Source organism: Pongo pygmaeus, chromosome 8, assembly GCF_028885625.2.
Source record: "Pongo pygmaeus isolate AG05252 chromosome 8, NHGRI_mPonPyg2-v2.0_pri, whole genome shotgun sequence".
NCBI lineage: Eukaryota > Metazoa > Chordata > Mammalia > Primates > Hominidae > Pongo > Pongo pygmaeus.
This window is the reverse complement of record NC_072381.2, coordinates 51,845,000-51,869,896: the sequence shown is the minus strand read 5'-3', so window position 1 is coordinate 51,869,896 and position 24,897 is coordinate 51,845,000. Positions and strand designations below refer to the sequence as shown.

The 24,897-nt window shown below is 39.8% G+C and overlaps 1 protein-coding gene across 6 annotated transcripts in view; it reads right to left on the bottom strand.

Moving 5' to 3' along the window:
- The window catches only part of SHLD2 (shieldin complex subunit 2), a 93,197-nt gene that overhangs the window by 41,219 nt on the left and 27,081 nt on the right, over nucleotides 1-24,897 (bottom strand). Inside the window, exons 3-4 of one of the 6 annotated variants that reach the window (XM_054436250.2) lie at nucleotides 16,462-16,507; nucleotides 14,508-14,649 (exon numbers count right to left, since the gene is read on the bottom strand). The exons of the other annotated variants lie outside the window; for them this stretch is intronic. Of the exons in view, the coding sequence (XP_054292225.1) occupies nucleotides 14,508-14,649; nucleotides 16,462-16,507 (188 nt within the window). The remainder of the gene's footprint in view (nucleotides 1-14,507; nucleotides 14,650-16,461; nucleotides 16,508-24,897) is intronic. 6 annotated transcript variants of the gene reach the window in all.

Below are 24,897 nucleotides of genomic sequence, written 5' to 3'. Positions count from 1 at the left end.
GTAGAGCATAAAGGGGTGACACGAAGCAGTCCTGAGAATTCAGAGGATCTCCCAGGGCAAGAAATATCTGAGATGAATGCGAGATCCATAAAACACAAGGTTTTTTTTTTTTTTTTTTTTTCTTTTTTTTTTGAGACAGAGTCTCGCTTTTGTCACCCAGGCTGGAGTGCAATGGCGCGATCTCAGCTCACTGCAACCTCTGCCTCCTGGGTTCAAGCAATTCTCCTGCCTCAGCCTCCCAAGTAGCTGAGATTACAGGCATGCACCACCATGCCCAGCTAATTTTGTATTTTTAGTAGAGACGTGGTTACTCCATGTAAGTCAGGCTGGTCTCGAACTTCCAACCTCAGGTGATCCACCCACCTCGGCCTCCCAAAGTGCTGAGATTAGAGGCATGAGCCACCGCGCTGGGTGGCACAAGGTTATTATTTATAACTTATTTCAGTGTGCCTTCACTTATTTGTCTAAATCAGGGGTGTCTAATCTTTTGGCTTCCCTGGGCCACAATGGAAGAAGAATTGTCTTGGGCCACACATAATACAGTTAACACTAACGATAGCTAACGAGCTTAAAAAAAAAAAAAATCACAGACTGGGCACGGTGGCTCACGCTTGTAATCCCAGCACTTTGGGAGGCCGAGGTGGGCAGATCACTTGAGGTCAGGAGTTCGAGATCAGCCTGGCCAACATGGTAAAACCCCATCTCTACTAAAAATACAAAAGTTAGCTTGGAGTAGTGGCACACACCTGTAATCCCAGCTACGCCAGAGGCTGAGGCAGGAGAATCACTTGAACCCAGGAGGTGGAGGTTGCAGTGAGCCAAGATCGGGCCACTGCACTCCAGCCTGGACAACAGAGCGAGACTCTGTCTCAAAAAAAATCTCAAAAAAACTCATAATGTTTTAAGAAAGTTTACAAACTCATGTTGGGTTGCATTTAAAGAGTCCTGGACCACATGCAGCCCCGCATGCTGTGGGTTGAACAAGCTTGGTCTAAACAAACACCCTTGTAAGTGTGGAACTGTTGCCCTACCCTCCTCACCCTCCCCCCCAAAAAAAAACTTGACTAGAAAGTGGCCCTATTAATTAAAAAAATAGTAAATATTTAAAAAGTGTTTATACCAAAGGCTACTGCTACTAAATACTCCAATTTGTAGGAGTTGTGAGTATGTGAGTAGGAGGATGGAAACTGGTAAGGGCAGGGGGAAACAAAATACTTATGATATCCAAATTATACAGACAGAAGAGTTATGGACAACTGATTAATTTCAATAATTCTAGGATATGTTTTAGGTGTACTCAGAGGGTTAAAGCTCATTAAGATACCAGATGAAACTTGCAAGTACATCTCCATTACTGCAGTTAATAATTATACAATTTCTCAATCTGCAGAAGGCCGCTTCAGTTGGAAAAACCAATACAACCATAATCTTTTATCTTTAGAGTGGTCAGAGTCTGACGAATGGGTCAAAGATTTCTAAAACAGGATGAACTTGTATCAGCAGGTTTTGTCTTTGCAGAACACTGCAACTAAAAAAAATGCTTATTACAAAACATGTATCATTAAAAGAGAGTGCTTTTTCCCTCTTATTACCAGGGAGTGAAAAAACTCCCTGTAGTAATGCCTTTTCATGTCTATTTTATCAAAAACACCAAAAAAATCATAAAGTTGCTCAATAGCATCAAATGACAAACAAGCCACATGGATTGTAATTAAAAGCAAGGGATTTGGAACAAGAGAGATGTGGGTTCAAATCACTACTCTGCAACTTACTCAAACTTGAAATTATTGAAGTTAAGTGATAGTTGCATGGGGTTCATTATACTATTCTTTGCTGGTGGTTAAAAAAAAAATCATCCTTTTATTCTTTGACCTGATTGAACCAAATTCAATTTGCTCTCATAGTTCATTTGTGTTAACAACACAGTACTAATAACCCACGTACTGTGTATATTCATGCTGAACTCTTTTAAGAATTACTAAATGCTGGGAGGCCGAGGTGGGCGGATCACGAGGTCAGGAGATCGAGCCCATCCTGACTAACACGGTAAAACCCCGTCTCCACTAAAAAATACAAAAAATTAGCTGAGCGTGGTGGCGGGCCCCTGTTGTCACAGCTACTCGGGAGGCTGAGGCAGGAGAATGGCGTGAACCCGGGAGGCGGAGCTTGCAGTGAACCAAGATCGTGCCACTGCACTCCAGCCTGGCCAACAGAACCAGATTCTGTCTCAAAAAAAAAAAAAAAAAGAATTACAGGCCGGGCGCAGTGGCTCACGCCTGTAATCAATCCCAGCACTTTGGGAGGCCGAGGCGGGCGGATCACGAAGTCAGGAGATCGAGAGCATCCTGGCTAACACAGTGAAACCCCGTCTCTCCTAAAAATACAAAAAATTAGCCGGGCGCGGTGGCAGGCACCTGTAGTCCCAGCTACTCTGAAGGCTGAGGCAGGAGCATGGCGTGAACCCAGGAGGCGGAGCTTGCAGTGAGCCGAGATTGCGCCACTGCACTCCAGCCTGGGCAACAAAGCGAGACTCCGTCTCAAAAAAAAAAAAAAAAATAGTAAATGCTAGTATCTAAATTTACTATTTAAAATAATAGAAAATGTCCACATTTTATGCGACTTATGAAAGGATGTAAGATGATTTTTTTCCTCAGAAACAAAAGCAGTTGAAGTTTAAAGCTATCGCTCATTTAGTATCTCAAAGTAATAGCCACTAAAGCCAACCTGTGAGCAGACAACTGACTTCTCGACTCTCTTTGCATAACTTTCAATTTCCTTTGCAATTGTCTTTGGTATTCAAGTGAGACATCTGGAATCACATTCTCATCAACACCTGAGATGCCTTAGGCCAGTGCGGGTGAGCCTCTCTTATTCTGGTTTGCAATACAACGGGAATTTCTCCCTTTCACTCTCGTTCCAGGGCATTTGCCTTCTCCCAATAAAGTCCAAGCACTCAAATAGAAAGTGAACTTTACTCTAGCTGGTTTTCTGGCCTTAGGAATAGGGTGAGGCTAGATGCAGTGGGTCATGCCTGTAATCCCAGCACTTTGGGAGGCCGAAGTGGGCAAATCACGAGGTCAGGAGTTCGAGACCATCCTGGCTAACACGGCGAAACCCCCGTCTCTACTAAAAACACAAAAAATTTGCCAGGCATGGTGGCATGTGCCTGCAGTCCCAGCTACTCGAGAGGCTGAGGCAAGAGAATCGCTTGAACTCGGGAGGTGAAGGTTGCAGTGAGCCAAGATCTCGTCACTGTACTTCCAGCCTGGGCAACAGAGCGAGACTCCGTCACAAAAAAAAAAAAAAGAATAAGGTGAACATGCCTTCTGATTTGCCCAGAACAGTCCTAGTTTAGGCATGCTTTTCTGGTGTCCTGTTTAGTCAGGATCTGTTTTCCTTCTCAAAGGGTTGGAGATAGACTATATGGTATTCCTAGTTAAGAACCACATAAACACATGAATAAATATTCTATTAATGAATGTGCCTTCTAATACACTTTATCTAAAATATTATAACAGGATTAACAGGTAAAGGGAAACATTGCTCAGCTTTCCTGTTAAAATATTTAAATAACAATGAAATACTAATTGAAATAAGGTTGAATTTGTCTAAAAATTATCAAGACTGAGGTAAGACTCAAATGAGGTAAGACAGAGAACCCATGTTTGGCAACTAAGGGGTAAAAAAAGAGGATCATGGCTGCCAGGTCTGTGTAATGAAGCTATGAGACAATGGGATAAGAGTTTTTTGGATCCAGCATTACTAGAAAATGTCTCAGCCCAGATGTCATTTGTCCAATGTCACGCCTAAGGTCGAAGAAGAAATCCTCAAATTCCTAAAATATCACACTTCGCCTCCCCATCCGCACCATGCAACATCAAAAGGCCAGAATTTGGCTACGCACAGTGGCTCAGGTTTGTAATTACAGTACTTTACTTTGGAAGGCTGAGGCAGATGGGTTGCTTCAGCTCAGTAGTTCGAGACCAGCCTAGGCAACATGGTAAGACTATGTTGCTACAAAAAATTAAAAAAAAAAATTGCTGAGTAGGGTGGCACGTGCCTGTAGTCCCAGCTACTCAGGAGGCTGAAGTGAAAGGATCACCTGAGCCCGGGAGGTCAAGGCTACGGTAAGCCGTGATTGTGCCACTGCACTCCAGCCTGGATGACAGAGTGAGACACTGTCCCTAAAAAAAAAAAAAAGTAAAAATAAAAAGGACTGAACTTTAAGACTAGTAATCATGAACTCACAGGTAGGTGCCAGGGGTATGCCTGCCAACCCCTGTGCTTGCTTTCATCTCCACCCACCTCCCACAAAAGATGAAAAACAAAACAAACACAATCAAGAAAAATAGAAACAACAACAACAACAAAAAAACCTTTGCTACTTATGCCTTGACATTCCTTTGTGAAAAGTCATACTCGGCAAATAACAACTCCACTATCCCAGTTCCCCAGGCCAAAAACCTTGGCATCATCACTGCTATCTTTCTTTTTCCCCGTGCTCTACTTCAATTTCTCATCAAATCCCTTTGGTCCTATCTTTAACGTTCATTCAGGGTTTGACCACTTTTCTGCACCTCCACCTGCTACTGCCTGGCTCAAATCACCATCCTTCTTCCACCACCATCCCCCTAGAACACAGAGTTTACAAAAGGAACTTGCCCCAGATCAGGAAGACTGCAGGTAGTGGAGGGAGTACTGGAATGTAGGAAATCAAGCAGCAGAACATAAGTTCTTAACTACCACACTGACTCTCTGGTTTTTTGCCTTTGCACAATGTGGAGCTAGAATCCAAGTTAGAACACTGCCATTGAGTCATATGACATATGCTCCCAAAGCACTGACTTATCTAAAGAGGTATGAAAAGAATAAAACTTCAGCATAAAGGAGCTTCCTTATCAAAGAATTCCCATAAGAAAGTTCATTATAACTTAATGATGGGGTAAATAACTGGTTTTTAAGAAGACTTCTCTCCTTTTAAAAATTTATTTTTTATTCAGCTGGTAAGTAAGAGAATTTTTTTAAAATTTATTTTTTAAACTGTCACATTGTAATTGTACGTATTTATGGGGTACAATTTGATTTTTTTTTTTTTTTTTTTTTTTTTGAGATAGAGTCTTGCTCTGTTGCCCAGGCTGGAGTGCGATGGTGCAATCTCAGCTCACCACAACCTCTGCCTCCCGGGTCCAAGCAATTCTCCCGCCTCAGTCTCCCGAGTAGCTGGGATTACAGGCATGCACCACCACACCCAGCTAATTTTTGTATTTTTAGTAGAGACGGGGTTTCACCATGTTGGCCAGGCTAGTCTTGAACTCCTGACCACAGGTGATCCACCTACCTCAGACTCCCAAAGTGCGGAATTACGGGCATGAGCCACCATGCCCAGCCACAATTCGATGTTTTGATACATATCCATGTTGCATAATGATCCAATCAGAGCAGTTAGTGTATCCATCACCTCCTGCATTTCTCATTTGTGAAAGAACATTCAAAAGCCCCTCTTCCAGCTATTTTGTAATAATATTTTACTCTTAACTATACTCACCCCACTGTGCAATAGAACACCAGAATTTGAGATCAGGAGTTTGAGACCAGCCTGGCCAACATGGTGGACTAAAAATACGAAAATTAGCTGGGTGTGGTGGCGTGCGCCTGTAATCCCAGCTACTTGGGAAGCTGAGGGAAAAGAATCATCTTGAATCCAGGAGGTGGAAATTGCAGTGAGCCGAGACTATGCCATTGCACTCCAGCATGGGCAACAAGAGCGAAACTCCATCTCAGAAAAAAAATAAATAAATAAAAAAAACCACCAGAATTTATTTCTTCTAATTGTAACATTGGTTTGTTATTATTGAGAAAGGATCTTGCTCTGTCTCCCATGCTGGAGTGCAGCAGCACGAACACAGTTCACTGCAGCCTCAACCTCCCAAGCTTAAGCAATCCTCCCACCTTACCACCTGAGTAGATAGGACTACAGGCCCATACCACCATGCCCGCCTTTTTAAATTTTTTTTTGAAAGACAGGGTCTCACTATGTTGCCCACGCTTGTCTCCAATTTCTGGGCTCAAGCAATTGTCCTACCTTGACCTCCCAAAATCCTGGGATTACAAGTGTAAGTCACTGTGCCTGGCCTTTTTTTGCTTTTGTTTTGTTTTGAGACAGGATTTCCCATCATGCTTTATCACCCTGGGTGGAATACAATTATGGCTTACGGCAGCCTTGACCTCCTGAGCTCAAGCGATCCTCCCACCTCAGCCTCCCAGGTAAGTGGGATTACAGACAAGTGCCACCATGCCTGGCTAACTTTTTATATTTCTATTTTTTAATTTTTGTAGAGATAGAGGTATCACTATGTTGCCCAGGCTGGTCTCAAACTCCAGGCCTCAGCATCCCAAAGTGTTAGGATTACAGGCATGAGCCACCATGACTGGCGCTAATTTTATTATTACATACCTATGGATGACTGTATTTGTTTATTCTATTTAGAGTTCACTGAGTTTCTTAGATCTGAGAGTTTATGGTTATCATCAGATTTGGAAAATTTATACTCACTGTTTTTCTTTTTTTTTTTTTTAAGGAAATTGCCCAGGCTGGTCTTGAACTCCTGTGCTCAAAAAATCCTCTCATCTCAGCCTCTCAAAGTACTGGGATTACAGGCATGAGCCACCATGATGAGCCACTATTTTCCTTTTTTTCTTTTTCTTTTTTTTTTTTTTTTTGAGATACGTTCTCACTCTGTTGCCCAGGCTGTAGTGTAGTGGCATGATCTTGGCTCACTGCAACCTACATCTCCCTGGCTCAAGCAATTCTCATGCTTCAGCCTCCCGAGAAGCTGAGATTACAGTCGCATGCCACCAAGCCCAGCTAATTTTTGTATTTTTAGTAGAGACGAGATTTCACCAAGTTGGACAGGCTGGTCTCAAACTCCTGATCTCAAATGATCTGCCCCCCCCTCCCCTCGGCCCCCCAAAGTGCTAGGATTACAAGTGTGAGCCACCCGCCCGGCCACCCAGACACTATTTCCTAAAGTAACTGTTTTCTACCTTTCCCCACTTTTCTGGAACTCCAATTATACATATATTAGGCAACTTGCTATTGTCCCACAGGTTACTGATGTTCTATTAACTTTGTTCTAGTATTTTTTTCTCTTTGTGCTTCAATGTGAATAGGTTCTACTGCTATACCTTCACATTTAATGATCTTTTTTTCCACAGTGTCTAATCTGCTGTTAATCACATCCACTTTTTCCCCCAGTTTTGGATATTATATTTGGTATTTTTCATCTTTAGATACTACTTGAGTCTTTTGGTTTTTTTTTTTTTTTTTTTGAGACAAAGTCTCACTCTGTCACCCAGGTTGGAGTACAGAGGCATGTTCTCAGCTCACTTCAACCTCCACCTCCCGGGTTCAAGCAATTCTCATGCCTCAGCCTCCCAAGCTGGAATTACAGGCACATCCCACCATGCCCAGCTAATTTTTGTATTTTTAGTAGAGACAGAGTTTTGCCATGTTGGGCAGGCTGATCTGCCCACCCTCACGTCTGTAGGCATGAGTCACCACATCTGGCTTGTGTCTTTTTATCTATCATTCATTTCTCTACTAGTCATTATAATACTTGTATTAATATATTTGGCTGATAATTCAATCATCAGAATTCTTTCTAATAATTCCACATTTCTAGGTCTCTTTCTATTGATTTTTCTCCTCATTATAGGTCATTTTCCTGCTTTTTATTTGTATGTCTAGTCTTTTATTAATATATTATTAATGCTGAACATTTTAATTGTTAGGTGCTGGCTTTTACTGTATTCTTTAAAAGAGTTTAGTTTTGGCACATAATTGAGTTACTTAGAATCAGCCTGGTCCTTTCAAAACCTGCCTGGAAGCTTAGGGTAGGTTTAGAAAGGCCTTTAGTCTATAGCTAATTTAACCCCACTTTGAAGACTCTAGCCAATGTCCTGTGTATGAAATAGTCTCTCCACTATGCCTAATGGAAACATAAACTATTCCCAGCTCTGTGTGAGCTCCTGGAATTGTTCAGTGTTCTGATTTCCAGTGTGACTTTCTCCAGCAGTGTTGACTTCCACACTTTGCATGTGCAGATGAGTGTCCAATCAAAGATTCTCTTACTTTATAGATTTCCGTGTAGTCCCTTTTATTCTTGTTTTCTGCCCCACAAATTCTAGTTGCCTTGACTTCTCCAAACTCTCCTGGGCTCTATTTGGATTCCCCTACTCTGTGCTACAATCTGGAAACTGCCTATAGGAACCCCTGTAGGGTTCATATCAGTTATTTCCCTTCTCTCAGGGATCACTATCCTTGTGCTGCCCGTTGTCCAATGTCTGAAAACACTTGTTTCATGTATTTTTGTCCTGTTTTCTAGCTGTTTACAGTAGGAAAATGATTCTCATAGCACTGAATCCCTCTTGGGCAGATGTACTGACTTTATGGTATCCCTGTTTGTGTTTTTAGTGCTTGTTCTAGAGATTACATATGCATCTTGAAGTTACTACAGTCTCCTTTCACAGAGTAAGAAATGTAGGACAGTATAATTCCATCTCCTCCTTTTTGTTCTTTCATGGTTGTATAATCACATATATGCTGTAAAACCCACATCTTGTTAATGTGTACGTTTTAATGTTTGACAGTCCAGGTCTGCTGGAAACAAATTCTTTCCCTTTTTGATATGTCCAAAAAGTCTTTATTTTGCCATTATTTTTGAAGGCTATTTCTGCCGGGCATAAAAATCTAGGTTAACAGGTTGTTTTTTTTCTTTCAGCACTTTATGGATGTCATCCCATTGTCTTCAACATTCCATTTTTTCTTTTCTTTTCTTTCTTTGTTTTTGAGACTGAGTCTCACTCTGTCGACAGGCTGGAGTGCAGTGGCGTGATCTCGGCTTACTGCAACCTCCACCTCCTGGGTTCAAGTGATTCTCCTGCCTCAGCCTCCCGAGTAGCTGGAACTACAGGTGTGCACCACTACACCCAGCTAATTTTTGTATTTTTAGTAGAGACACGGTTTCACCATGTTGGCCAGAATGGTCTCGACCTCTTGACCTTGTGATCCGCCCATCTCCCAAAGTTCTGAGATTACAGGTGTGAGCCACCGTGCCTGGACTTCTTTTCTTTTTAAAATAGAGATGGGGTCTCACTACGTTACCCAGGCTGGACTCGAACTCCTGGGTTCAAGCATGTGCCACCATGCTCAGCTAAGACTCCATTTTTTTCTGGTCTGAAAACATGGATTAGCCATAACCCATGTTGCCATTCTCACATAACTAATGTGTCTTTTATTCTCCTGTTGCTCTCCTGTTGCTTGTAAGATCTCTTCCATCTTCAATTTTCAGCAGTTTGATTATGATACGCCTACATATGGGATTTTTATATTTGTTGGCTTATTTTTGTTTTGCATTTAACTTGCTTGGGATTTGCTGAACTTCTTGCATTTGTGAATTGAAGACCTCATCAATTTTAGAAGTTCCTGAGCATTGTCTCTTCAAATATGTCTTCTACCACGTTCTCTTCTCTCCTTCTGAAACTCTAATTACATATGTTAGACCATCTGATCTTATCCCACAGATCTGAAATCTCTTTTCTACCTCTCCCTGACTTTTTCTCTTTCCTCTTTCCAATCTGTCTTCATATTCACTGATTCTTTCTTCTGCTATGTCCATAAACTGTTAAGCCCATGTAATGAATTCATTTCTGCTAGTATATTTTTATTTCTCCCTTCCCTCCTCTCCCCTCCCTTTCCTTTCCTTTTCTTTTCTTTCCTTTTTTTTGTTTTCCCTGGCCTCTGCTAGTATATTTTTTATTTCTATTTAATAGAATTTCAACTTGGTTCTTTGGCATAATTTCCATGACTCTATAGAATTCCCCATCTTTTCAAGCATATTGTTAACCTTTATCATTCGATCATCTAGCATTTTTTTCATAATTATCTTTAAATCCCTGTCTGATAATTCTGATAAATCTGGGTCATCTCTGGGTCTTCTTCTACTGACTATTTCTTCTCTTGACCTTTGGTCACATTTTCTTGCTTTTCCTGTGTCTTATAACTTTTTATTACACACCAGACATTTTATATAAAAATAGACTACTTATTAAATTAAGTAATATTTTACTTCCAGAAAAAGACATGACAATTTTTCTGTTAGGACACTAGAAGGGAGTCTGAGTCAATCCAATATGTAACTGAGCTGGGTGTTGGCTATGATGCAGCTTTAATTTGACAGTTAATCACTGGCTTCAAATATTTAAGGACTGAGATCAAGCCTTTCACTTGAGCAGGTCTGGGATCTAAGCCTAGGTAAAATTACAGAGACCTGCTTGTGTTTCATAATCAAACCACCAATTTTTAAAACTGTGGGAGTACCTTACATGTATACTAGAGTAGAATGATTAAGTAAATGGGTGGCTGATGGTAGGAGACAGATTTCTCACTATTGGAGCAGGAGTTTTCAGATAAGCAAGGGCAGGAGGTTAGAATCATCCATGTAGTGATTCAACTGGAACTGAATATACCAATATAAACTCATGTTTAGCTTAATTAGATACCGATGGATACATATAGAAATATTTATAGATACGTGGATATATACAGGGTAGTATAAATACATATATTTTCTGGCTCTGTCAGCTGAGATGGCCTACAAGCAACAACACCCCAGTAGCAACATGTACACCTAGCACCTAGATCTTGGTTTCTCCATTCTCCAGTAAAAGGAACCAAGGCTCCATGGAGAAATGGCTAATTCTAGGATTGAGACAGAAAAATATACTAGATAAAGCATATACTAAAGCACGTACTACATGCTTTAGTCTCTAAATATACTAGAGCATCTTGTAGTGCCAGAAAGTGAGAAAGTGCAAACACACATACACACACATACACTGACAGTAGTATATGAAAAAGTCATACCAACTGAAACAGCTCCCAGTGGCCAAAGCTGGAAAAACTTGACCAATAAAATAAATAAAGCAATAATAAGATTTTAACCCAAGGTATAAAATATCCATAAGTCTATACTAATATTTAAAAAATTGAATGGATAAATAAATGAGGAAGAAGAGACAAATCTCCCATGCAGAAGAAATCTAAATAATTTATATAGACACTTTGCCCTTGAGGAGGGGTATCATAACTCTCCATGCCTTAAGTGTAGGCTGCACATATGTAACTTCCTTCCAAAGAGTACAGTATGTAAACAGAGGAGAAAAAAGAGTAACTTTGTAGTAAAGAAATACACAAACACTACCTCAACCAGATGATCAAGGTCAATATCAACACTGATTAGTCATATTGACAGTATGTCCCCTTAATATGATGTGATGAAAATGGTACTGCCAGGCATAGTGGCACATGTCTGTAGTCCCAGCTACTTGGGAGGCTGAAGTGGGAGGACTGCATGAGCCCAGGAGTTCAAGACTAGCCTAGGCAATACAGTGAGACTCTGTCTCTATTTAAAAAAAAAAAAAATTAGCCAGGTGTGGTAGCATGCATCTGTAGTCCCAGCTACTCAGGAAGCTAAGGAGGGAGGATTGCGTGAGCCCAGGAGTTCAAGGCTGCAGTGAGCTGTCATCATACCACTGCACTCCAGCCTGGGTGACAGAGTGAGATACTGTCTCAAAAAAAAGGAAAGAAAATTGTACTTAACCTGCATGTTCTTCGTCCCAAAAATACAAAACCTCACTGTAACAATGATAAAAATACCAAGCAGATATCAATAGAAGGACATTCTACGAAATACCTGAACACTACTCCTCAAAACTGTCAAAGTCATCAAAAACAACATATGAGAAGCTCAAGTCTAAGAAAATGCCAAAACCAAGAGGACCCTAAGGAGACGTGACAGCTAAATGGGATCCCAAAACATTAGTTAAAAAAGTATGGACTTTAGTTAATGAAAATATATCAGTATTAGTTCATTAATTATAACAAATATACCATACTAATATAAGGTGTTAAAAATAGGAAAAACTAAAAAAAAAATAAAATAAATAAAAAATAAAAATAGGAAAACTGAGAGGCAGCATTTATGAGAACTCTCTATACTATCTTGGCAATTTTTCTTTAAATCTGAAACTATTTCAAAAATTCAAGTTTATATTTTAGAAAAGAAAGAAAAAAAAACTGTAGGAGCTCTATCTCTGCGTTAAGCGCAATGGTCAGAGTTTGGTTTGCTAGATTCTCCTTGCTCTCCAGTCGCACACCTTGCTTTCTGAAGCTCAAGGTGACCTCGTGCAGCCCTGCTCCTCCTCCCAGCCAGCTTTCTGGAGGGCAGCTTCCTTACATTCTGTGAAGGCCTGAAATGAATTAGAGCAGTTTCACTCACCTCTTCTGCCCTGTCCCCAGTCCTTGATGGCTGAAAACATGGGACTGCCAGAGTGTGGGGTGAGAGCTCTTCCTAGCTCTTCCCCTGCCTGCAGCATTCCAGAACTGAAAGCTGGGAGTGCCTCTGCTGGATTTCTCGCAGCAATCCTGCCTTCTGAGTGTGGTTGCCCTATACTTGGGAGAGGTTCCAAATGCCTCTGGTATTATCTATGCCAGTTCATCACTGGCCCAGGCTTTTGGCTTACTACTCCTGAACATTCAGTGAACACCTGTGGGTAGGAGCTGGAGTGTGGGTACCTACTTGCTCTTTGGTGCCAGAGTTGCTAGGGCTTCTCAGGATCCTAACCTGTCATACCAGCCCATTCGTGGCCATTAAAAATCTGACTTAAAACAATGTGGCTGGTTTCTCCTTTCCCCTCATCTATGGTGGATTCCTATTCCTTTGGTTGTTCCATCCTAGAGCAACCATGGGTTTCTTCTCTACTATGAAAGTTTGATTACTTTCTGGAGTTTGGTTCATTTAAGTTCCCTTGTATCCTCAGCTCTTTGATGGGTTTTTAGAAACTGTACTTCTTATCCAGCTTTTATAGGTTTTCAGTTACAAGAATGGCAATATCTTGTAATTTTGTACATCTGAAGAGGAAGCCAAATTCTTTCCCGACTTTGAATGGTTCACTCCCTCAGTACATTTAAGATCTCTGCTCAAAAGTCACCTTTTCAAAGCAGTTTCCCGTATTACACCATCTAAAGATTGACCAGATCCCAGTCACCCTTCATGCCTTCATCCTGCTCTACTTTTCTTCCATTGTCCTCATTTCCATCTGAAATGTATTTGTCTCATTGTTTAACTGTCTCCTCCACAAGGGCAGGAATTTTATTTTTCTTATTTGTCAGTATAGCCCCAGCTATAAAACAATGATAGGGAGCAAATATGATTCTTTATAAATTATAAGTTTAAGCTTGCTTTAAAACTAATTAACTAAACAGAAAATTATTGTTGCATATTATAAAAGAAAAAGTACTTTTATGGGAGATAAGAAGTTTTGAAGCCTACCAAAAAAGAACCTGTGTGATCAGTTCCATTCTGTCCTTAGACAACCTATTATTCTTTAACATATATACTTTTTCCAGCTATATCGTTCTGTGTACACTTAGTGCTTCCTCATATCCTGCTATCAACCCAGGTTCTAAGCAGCAATTACAGATATTCTTCACAATAGAATAAGACAATTAACAATTGTTCTTAATGAATGGTAAAAAGAACAATATTCATTACGTGCTAATTATTACTCATCTTTTTTTGAAAATGACCGAAATGGCATCTGGAAACAGCATAACACTAAAAATTAGATTGCAGTAGAAAACAAGAACAACGTTTTGATGATTAGACATAATAGAAAGGACTGTAGAAGGAGAATAGAAATAAGTAAGAAGGAAAAATTTAGATATTGCAGAAGTGATACAGTAAATCTTAGGATTTCAAAGATATTAATTAAATACCTCAGATTAACCAAGAGGCCTAAAGCACAAGCTAACTAGTCTTTTAAAAGAAACCAATTGGGCATGGTGGCTCACAAAATAAAAAAAATAAAAGAAGCAAAACACTAAAAAAATTAAAATTAATTAAAAATTAGTTTTTTTCCATTGCTAGAGATTTTCTGTCTAGATATCAATGCAAAACTCCACATAAAGCAATATAGTTAAGAAAGACTACTTTGGAATCAGATCTTAATGTTAATCTCAGCTTCATCATTTGCCAACTATGTGACCTTTGGCAAGTTAACCTTCCAAAACAGCATCTAAGGGTTTAGGGACCATTGAGCCTTTCAACAAATATGTGAGTACTCATTCAGGACACAACAATGAATAAGATTAATGAAAATAATTCATGAAAAAAACTTAGAACACATCTGGTACCCAATAAAAGCTCAATAAAATACTATAACAATTATTATCTCAAATATTAGATAGGATTCCATACCCCCACTTAATGCAGAAATATAGTCTTTTTGTTTTGTTTTGTTTTGTTTTGTTTTTGAGACAGGGTCTTGTCCTGTTGCCCAGGCTGCAGTGCAGTGCTACGATCTCGGCTCACCACAGCCTTGACCTCCTGGGCTCAAGCTATCCTCCCACCTCAGACTTACGAGTAGCTAGGACTACAGGCACGCACCACCAAGCCTGGTTAATTTTTCATTTTTTTGTAGAGATGGGGTTTCACCATGTTGCCCTGGGTGTCTCAAACTCCTGAGCTCAAGTGATCCATCCGCCTGAGCCTCCCAAAGTGCTGGGATTATAGAAGTGAGCCACTGCACCTGGCAAAATATAAATCTTTAATATTAATAACAACAAATACATTATCATGGATAAAAATAGCTTTTTGACTGTAGTTACTGGTGTAACTAACTTCACTTCTGCTGGGACCACATTTTGGAAGCAGGCCAACTTCCCTTTCTGTCTTTAGTAATTTCTTATCAGTCCTTTATAAACCTTGTGTCATAATACCATTTACTGGGGGAGAGGAGAGCACCTAAAATATAATCCTTCCAAATAACCTGGTAAATAAACACAAATGACACCAATTCTGTCATCATTACATCACAACCACAGAATATAGATGAGTTCAAGGATCAAAAATAAAAAAGTAAAAAACATCTAGAGGCAAAAGATTTGAAAATCATGTACCTAAATTTAAAAATCATGTCTAGTATCCAGAATGTGTAAAGAACTCTTACAACTCTACAACACAAAGACAACACAATTTAAAGTGGGCAAAGGACTTAGACATTTCTCTAAAGAAGATATACAAATGGCAAACAAGCACATGAAAAGAGGCTCAATGTCATTAGTTACAGGGGAAATGCAAATCAAAACAAAAAGATACCACTTTACACCCACTAGAATGACTATAATAAAAATTTTTTAGTGGAAAACAGTGTTGGCAAAAATGTGGAGAAATTGGGACACTTGTGTATTGCTAATAGGAATATAAAATGGTACAGTCACTGAGGAAAACAGATTGGCAGTTCCTCATTAAGTTAAAGACAGAATTACCATATATGATCCAGCAATTCCACACCGAGGTATATACCCAAAAGAATAAAAGCAAATATTCACCCCAAAAAGTTGTACATCAGTGTTCATAACAGCACTACTTACAATAGCCAGAAAAAGCAGAAACAACCCAAAAGTTCATCAACTGATGAACAGATAAACAAAATGTGATATATCCATACAATGAAAATTATTCAGCCATAAAAAAGAAGGAAGCACTGATCTATGCTATACCATAAATGAACCACAAAAATATAATGGTAAATGAAAACATCTGACAAAAGGCCGCATACTGAATGACTTCATTTATATGAAACATCCACAAAAGGCAAATCCATAGAAACAAAAACACATTCGTGGCTGCCAGGGTCTAGGGGAGGGAAGGAATGGGGAGTGACTGCTTAATGAGTATGGGGTTTCTTTTTGGTGTGATAGAAAAGTTCTAGAACTAGAAAGTAGTGATGGCTGTAAAACACTGTAAATGTACTTCATGTCACTGAACTATATACTTTTAAATAATAAATTGTATGTATATTTTACCACAATAAAAAAGATGCTTAACAAAAAAAAATTAGAAATAGGTTCCGGGTAAAGAGAAGATGGAACATACATATTTAACTTCATTTCTTCCCCAAATTGTGCTAAAATACTAATAAGGTTTTTAGGGGTTTTTTGTTTTTGAGATGGGGTCTCACGCTGTCACCCAGGATGGAGTGCAGTGACATGATCTCAGCACGCTGCAACCTCCACCTCCCAGGCTCACACGATCCTCCCACCTCAGCCTCCCAAGTAGCTGGGACTACAGGCATGCACCACCACACCGGGTTAATTTTTCTACAGTAGAGATGGGGTTTTGCTATGTTGCCCAGGCTTCTCTCAAACTCCCAGACTCAAGCAGTCCACCTGCCTCGATCTCCCAAAGTTCTGGGATTACAGGCCTGAGCCACCACGCCTGGCCCTCATCAGGTATTTTTAAGGCATAAATAAAACTTAAAAACTAGAAAGCAAATGCATAAATGGTAACTGACATAGCAGATCCAAGAAACCATCAGTATGGAAAGCCAAAAACCAACCTTCATCCACAGAATCCTCAAAAGGCTCAGGAACTGGTAACGGCACCTGTAGAAACAGGTGTGGAGGGAGCACTAAATAAAGAAGGCTGGCTGAAAGCTCCTTAGGAAACTGCTCAATCTCTCAGTACCTTCCTAAATACCACATGGTTAGGTTACTATGCTTTTCTCACCAAGGCAAAATTCTAGAGGATTATTTCCTCAAGAGGATTTCAGAGCAGGGGAACATAAAGCACATTGGTGCAGGGGAGGCTTAATGAAAACAGAGGCCTTAAGAAAACACATATGTACTGAATACTGAAATCCTCACTGCCCTGCTTCCCTCACTCTCCCACAGAAGTGGCATACAGACCTCCTCCCACCAGACAGGAAATTAAAAGACCTCTCTCCCTTTTCAGAAAAGGGAAAAGTAATCAGAAGCTGACATGAAGGGTGCCCCAGCAAATGACATAGATAGATCACCCTAGGGTGAACTCTAGTCAACAAGTACCAATGAGGTACTAAGAGCTTCCAGTCAGCTTTTAGAGGCATAACTGCAAATAGCCAAGGATTACCACTCATCTGAGGAAAGCAACTACCACAAAAAGAAAACAAAGGAAAACAAAAAATAGAAAAGGAACTTGGAGGAAACATGGACAACTGTGGGAAGAAAAAAACTTAAAATTTAAAAAGAATTTTATGAGCAGGAATTTCTGATGTCAATAAAAAAATAAATAAATAAAAGGAATTTTATACCCCATCATTAGTGTCCATGGAAAGAATACAGAAGATACTCCACTGTAATCCCAGAATTTTAGGAGGCTGAGGCAAGAGAAATGCTTGGCGCTTAGGAGTTCGAGACCAGTCTGGGCAACACAGCGAGACCTTGTCTACTAAAAATAAAAAAAGTTAGCTAGGTTTGGCGGTGCAGGCCTGTAGTACCAGCTACTGGGAGGGCTAGGGCAGGAGGATCGCTTGAGCCTGAGCAATCGAGGCTGTAGTGAGCCACGACAGAGCAAGACCCTGTCTCGAAAGAGTAGATACTCCATCCATGAAAAAAATCGATACTTTTCCAAAGAGCCCTTGGAAATTAAACTTAGGAAAATTTATCAGAAAGAATAAGGAATCAAAGAGATGGCAACAGAATAAAGAAGAAAAAACTGGAGGTCCAGTCAAGATAATTCAGCATCTATGCAATGGGGAATCCACGGGAGAAAACAGAGAGGAAAAAAAATTAGTGAAATAATTCAAGAAAATGTCCCAAAACTAAACAATGTAACTGAAAACACTGAGCGAAGCCAGGCACAGTGGCTCACGCCCATAATCCCAGCAGTTTGGGAGGCCGAGGTGAGTGGATCATTTCAGGTCAGGAGTTCAAGACCAGCCTGCCCAACATGGTGAAACCCCGTCTCTACTAAAAATACAAAAAAATTAGCCAGTCGTGGTGGTACACCTCTAATCTCAGCACTCGGGAGGCTGAGACATGAGAATGGCTTTAACCTAGTAGGCAGAGGTTGCAGTGAGCCGAGATCACGCCACTGCACTCCAGCCTGGGCAACAGAGTGATACTCTGTCTCAAAAAACAAAACAAAACAAAAAACAAAAATTGGCTTGGCGTGGTGATGCACGCCTGTAATTCCAGCTACTGGGTAGGCTGAGGCACCAGAATCACCTGAACCCAGGAGGCGGAGGTTGTTGCAGTGCACCAAGATCATGCCACTGCACTCCAGCCTGGGCGAGAGTGGGATTCCGTCTCAAAAAACAAACAAAAACAATAAATTTAAAAATATATAAACAAATTTAAAAATTAAAAAACAAAAACAACAACAAAAAAATACTGAGTGCAGAGTGTAATTGTTTAAAATACAGTACAACCATATTAAAGCGTATCATTTACAAATTTCAGAACAGTGGAAACAAAGGGGAGATCCTACGAGCTTCCAGAAGAGGGAAATAGCTAACAATAGATAAGCTTCCAGAATGATTTTGTACTTTCAACAGGCGTAACACAAGCTAGAAGACAATGGAGCAAAATCATCAATCTCAATGTTACATACAGTGAAACCACTAATGAAGGGTGAGAGGAAAATAAAGTGTTTTCAAAAAACATAAGGTATCAAATATTTGCCTCCCATGAAACAGGAAGACATAAGAGGAGAAGAAACAGAAGTGCCAATGCAGGAGAAAAGAAAAGAGAATTCCTAGGATGATTGCTGGGCACTATGAGAAAACAGAGACTACTCCATGTTGGAGCACTGTGCTCTGGAAAAGGCTTCTTCAAGATGATGAAACTGATGAAGGAAATGGGAAATTTGAAAGAAAATGGGAAATTTGGACAACTGATAGAATGTTTAGGTTGAGTTAGTCACAAAGGCACAGCAAATCATGCAAATAATTTATGTTCTAAACTGAAAATTCAAGTAAATCAATTTTTTAAATGTTGCTTGAAAAATCACAGGTAAATTCCAAATACCTATGAGTTGAGGATGGTTACCTATGAGAGGAGGAAATGAAGGTGGAGGCTGAGAATTACTGTTTGTTTTAACAATCCCTGAAAGGCCACTTGACTCATTAAACTGTATAACATTTGAGGGGAAAAAAAATTAAGATTAAAAAATATGGAATATGGGAAATAAGGTACTGAGGATTTCCCAAGGACATAAAACCCAAACGAACCTGACCCCTGGAAACTAAATCTAACAAAATTGCCCTGTAAAAGAAAAACATAAAAATGAATTAGAGGCAAAAAGAAGGAACATTACTGCACGACATCATAACTCTAGCCAAATGCATGAAATTGACGGCAGAAATCCTTGGGTTTCTGTGCTTCTGCTCCCTGGTCTGTCAAGTGCGTGTAATAACCACAGCATTCCTCTCTTAGGACTATTGTAAAGCTTAAGTGAGATAATGCACACAAAACACTTACAGCAATGCTGGCTGTCAGTATTAACACAGTTGTGTTTTTTCTAATAACTGAGATCCTTTTTCATATCAAATAATTTCACTGTCACAATGATCTTGAAACGTTTATTTGAATACTTACCTTGTCTACCCAAACATTCAAGGCCTCTAATGCTCTCACATAAGCCTCCCAACAAAAAAGTGGGGGACGGGGGGGCGGGTAAAGGGACAAAAAGCATTCTGATGATGATCCATATCCAAGAGAAATAGGAAAACCAACTAGTAAAGAATTAGTGAAAGTTATTTCTAAAGATTCTTGTTCTACTGAAGAACTGACTATACCTAAAAACTACTCAGGTAGTTTTTATACTTTTTAGTTGCCATAATCAATCTTTTACTCTCACTAGGCAAGTTAGCAATTAAAAGTGAAAACTTTCTACCAGCTATACATTAACTCAGTAATGCTAGGACAAGCATTTTTCCATTTCACAATAGGTAGCCTCCAACTTATGCATAGATTGTGTTCTCCAAATTGAGTTATACTTTGTTATAAAACTTGTGAAACATTTCCTCAAAGAAATAAAATTATGAAATAAAGTTGGGATCCCAGGCAATAAACAAAGGGCAATTTAATCCATAGAGTAGAACAATTTATTCCTAAGAGCCATGGAAAAGGAAAGGAATAAATGTAACTGTGTCAGATGACTTTCAACCACTTATTTTGTGCTCCCCACAGCTAGCAAAAAAAAAAAAATAGCATTTATGTGAGATTAGGAATTGTGTAATACTTTGTTCTCTTCATCTTTGTATTCTGGTAACACAAACAGCATATAACACAGTACCTGCCTTTTATCAGGAGCTTAAAATATTCATTTAAGGAATAATGAGTAAGAATATACAGCACTGTTCAAACCATACTGTTTCAGTGGAGAAATACATTATGATTTCCAACTGAAAGACTGTCCTCCTTTATCTTAGCAGGACAACTAAAGTTTAAGCACCAAGAACAATAAAGTGTACACAGCTGTTCCACGGATGTAACAGTCATTCCTCCTAGAAATCATATTTTGGTCACACACCACTTTTACTATTTCTAAGTATGTATAAATCATGAAGTTGGATTTTAATAATATAAAACTTGACCTCCACAATGTCCCTGACTTCTTTTCCTTTACTAATACCTTAAATAAAAATAGCAGCCATCAACATTTTACCTGGGTTTTTTTTTTTATTTGCAGTTTCTATACTACTTCTAGTTAGTACAGAAGGTTATCAACTGCAAACTTAATAACTATGGCCAAAAAACAAAGTAAAAAAAGTCATTAAGACTCAATATTCAGACAACAATCTTGATTAAAACCCAGTATTTCTCAACTGGGTGTGGTGGCTCATACCTGTAATCCCAGCACTTTGGGAGGCCAAGGTGGGAGGACTGCTTGAGCCTAGGAGTTCGAAAGCAGCCTAGGTGACATAGCAAAATTCCATCCCTACAAAAAAATTTAAAAATTAGCCAGGCATGGTGGTGCACACCTTTAGTCCCAACTACTTGGGAGGCTGGGTTGGGAGGATCACACGAGCCCAGAAGGTCAAGGCTGCAGTGAGCCATGATTGTGCCAATGTACTCCAGTCTGAGTGACAAAGCAAGGGTGCCTCAAAATTAAGCAACAACAAAAAAACCCAATATTCCTCTGGTTCGAATGCAGCTACCTATATTTAGATATTCCGAAAGTGAAGTTGACAAAGTTATCCAACACAATAACAGAAATTATTTTAGGTACCAAAAAAATTGCAAAAATTACTGAGAATTATTATTACTATTATTTTGAAATGGAGTCTCACTCTCGTAGCCCAGGCTGGAGTGCAGTGGCGTGATCTCGGCTCATTGCAACCTCTGCCTCCCGGGTTCAAACGATTCTCCTGCCTCAGCCTCCTGAGTAGTTGGGATTACAGGCACCCGCCACCATGCCCAGCTAATTTTTGTATTTTTATTTTTATTATTTATTTATTTATTTTTGAAATGGAGTTTCACTCTTGTCACCCAGGCTGAAGTGCAATGGCACGTTCTCGGCTCACTGCAACCTCCACCCCTTGGGTTCAAGCAATTCTCCTGCCTCAGCCTCCCCAGTAGCTGGGATTACCGGCACCCGCCACCACGCTCGGCTCATTTTTTTGTATTTTTAGTAGAGACGGGGTTTCACCCTGTTGGCCAGGCTGGTCTCCAACTCCTGACCTCAGGTGATCTGCTGCCTTGGCCTCCCAGAGTGCTAGGATTACAGGCGTCAGCCACCACACCCAGCCAATTACTGAGAATTATAAGTTAAAATCACAGAATTTAGTAGACAATGTAGTCAATATCCACAATGATACTGATATCTTAAAACCTGAGAAATTCACCTAACAAAAGAAATCCCTTAATTTTATATTACTCTAAAAAAAATTTGATCCTTTTAATATATCCCTAAGGGAATAAAGATTAAAGGAATAAAGATTAATTTATCCTAGAGAGCCAGAGTTCACTTCAAGCTTTAAGGAATAATTGATAATCATCCAAACATAAAATTTAGATGGGACACCTTAAATGAGATATGAGTTTCACCTAGCATCAGAAATTACTCCAAAGGCATTATTTCTCTTAAGCACCCTTTCTGCTTTGAAATTCAATACTGCCAATGAAACCAATTAATTTAATTTCTTTGTAATGACTTCATAGGACAGGCATGGTGGCTCACACCTGAAATCCTAACACTTTGGGAGGCTGAGGCAGGAGGATCACCTGAACCCAGGAGTTTGAGACCAGCCTGCCAACACAGTGAGACCCTGTCTCCACAAAAAATAAAAAACGAGCTGGGCATGGTGGCATGCACCTGTAGTTTCAGCTACTCAGGAGGATCAACTGAGCCCAGGAGGTTCAGGCTACAGTGAGCCATGATGATGTCATTGCACTCAGCCTAGTCAATGGAGCAAGATTCTGTCTCACAAAAAAAAAAATTTTTTTAACTATAATGACTTTATCTCATGCAAATTTACAAAGGATGTATAAATATTTGTCAAAACAAATATAAGAGGTTGAGTTGATAATCACCAGTGAGCGACAGCAGCAGAGACACACTGTCATCAGTGAAGGAGATAGAAACATCTCTAAACCACCCAACACAATTAACGTGGTGTCTTCCACATAGACTTTTTTCTTTTTTTGAGATAGGGTCTCATTCTGTTACCCAGGCTGGAGTGCAGTGGTGCGATCACAGCTCACTGCAGCCTCAACCTCCTGGGCTCAAGTGATCCTCCTGCCTCAGCATCCCAAGTAGTTGGGACCAAAGGTGCGCCTCACCATGCCCAGCTGATTTTTTTTATTTTTTGTAGAGACAGGGTCTCACCATGTTTCCCAGGCTGGTCTTAAGCCCCTGGGCTCAAGCAATCACCTGCCTCAGCCTCCCAAAGTGCTGGGATTACAGGCATGAGCCATTGTGTATAGCCTCACATAGATTAAGTGAGGTCATTGTATGTGAGGTCGTTGTATAATATTTTTCAAAAATGTTATTTTACATCCAAGAAATTGTAAATACAATTAGTTATATCTACTCCTGTCACTTTAAACTTTATTATATCAATTTTTATTCACAAAAACATGCATTATTTCAGACATATAATTAATCAATTTTCATTCATTTGCTTTAAGTTCATTTCAAATCCAAGATTCATATTATAAAACCACTCTCCCTCCCTGAACTACACATCTCTAGTTAAATTTAGATTCAATAATGTTTTCCATGGAAATAACAAAACTCAAGTCCTCTGTATTAGTAAACTGTGTAATAAAATAGGAAATTCACTAAGGAAGAGCAAAGCAGGAGCCCTGTATGTCACTTTTAGATAACTATCCTCAAACCAAACTAAACACTTTCAATTCCAAGCGTATTTCAAAGTTTTAGGAGAAGTAGGTGGATGGAGTAAGGAGATCGTGAGAACTCACTCACTACTGCGAGGACAACACTATGCCATGAGGGATCTGCCCCATGACCCAAACACCTCTCACCAGACCCCACCTCAAAACACTGGGAATTACAATTCAACATAAGATTTGGTGGGGACATATATAAAAGCTCTTTTAGGGTGACAGCAAAATTCTGGAACTAGATAGTGGTGATGGTTGCATAACAATGTGAATGTACTTAATGCAACTGAGACTTTTATGCTGTGTAAATATAGATCTCAATCAATAAACAGTACACCAGCCTGGCCAACAACTACTAAAAATGCAAAACTTAGCGAGGCCTGCACACCTGTAGTTCCAGCTACCCTGGAGGCTGAGGTGAAAGAATTGGTTGAACCTGGGAGGTGAAGGTTGCAGTGACCCGAGATCATGCCCCTGTACTCCAGCCTGGGTGACAGAGTGAGACCCTGACTTAGAAAAAAAAGAAAAAAGAAACAATAGCACTACATAACAGAAAGTAGACATTGACATCTCATTGAAGAAAGTCACCTTCTAAAATAAATGTTGATTATTTTGGTATCCCTTTAAAAATCTTATTGAGACTCACGCCTGTAATCCCAGCATTTTGGGAGTCCAAGGCAGGCCTTGAGGTCAGGAGTTCAAGACCAGCCTAGCTAACATGGTGAAACTCCGTCTCTACTAAAAATATCAAAAAAAGGCCAGGCACAGTGGCTCACGCCTGTAATCCCAACACTTTGGGAGGCCGAGGCGGGTAGATCACGAGTTCAGGAGTTTGAGACCATCCTGGCTAACATGGTGAAACCCCGTCTTCACTAAAAATACAAAAAATTAGCCGAGCATGGTGGCAGGTGCCTGTAGTCCCAGCTACTCGGGAGGCTGAGGCAGGAGAATGGCGTGAACCTGGGAGGCAGAGCTTGCAGTGAGCCAAGATCAAGCCACTGCACTCCAGCCTGGGCGACAGAGCAAGACTCCGTCTGAAAAAATAAAATAAAAATAAAAATAAATAAATAAATAAAAACACCTTATTGTTAACTTGATAAGTAAATTATAAACATTTCAAAATGAAATCTTTTACTATAATGTCAATCCTTGAGCTTTTCTATTTATTAGGAATTCTCATAACACTCTTAGCACCAGCTTTCCAATGCTTAGTCTGCCAGGGCAGGAATCAATTTTATATAGTGTTGGGTGTCCAAGGGAGATAATACAGTCCTGGGTTCTTAGTTTCTATTTCTGGTTGGGCCAGTAAAGCCCCTTCCTCATCCCTCCTTTCCACTTATCACTACAGACAGAAACTAAAAACTATGGCTTCAGGCTGCTAAAAGCATACAATAAAACAAAATCAAACAACAACAAAATAAGGAAGGATGGACAGGCTAGGAAGTGAATTTTAAAATGGGCAGAATATTTGATTAAATTTAGCTTGCCAATATTGTGTTAAATTTTAATACAGGAGAGTAACATATTTATTTCTAATAAACAAGATCAGCAACAGATGAAAAACTTTTTAGATACCAAAATATACCTTGGTCTGCTGTAGCACTTGGGAATCATGAATCTCTCTTGTGGCACTGATGAATGTAGCCTTTTTTTTTGACAGTCAG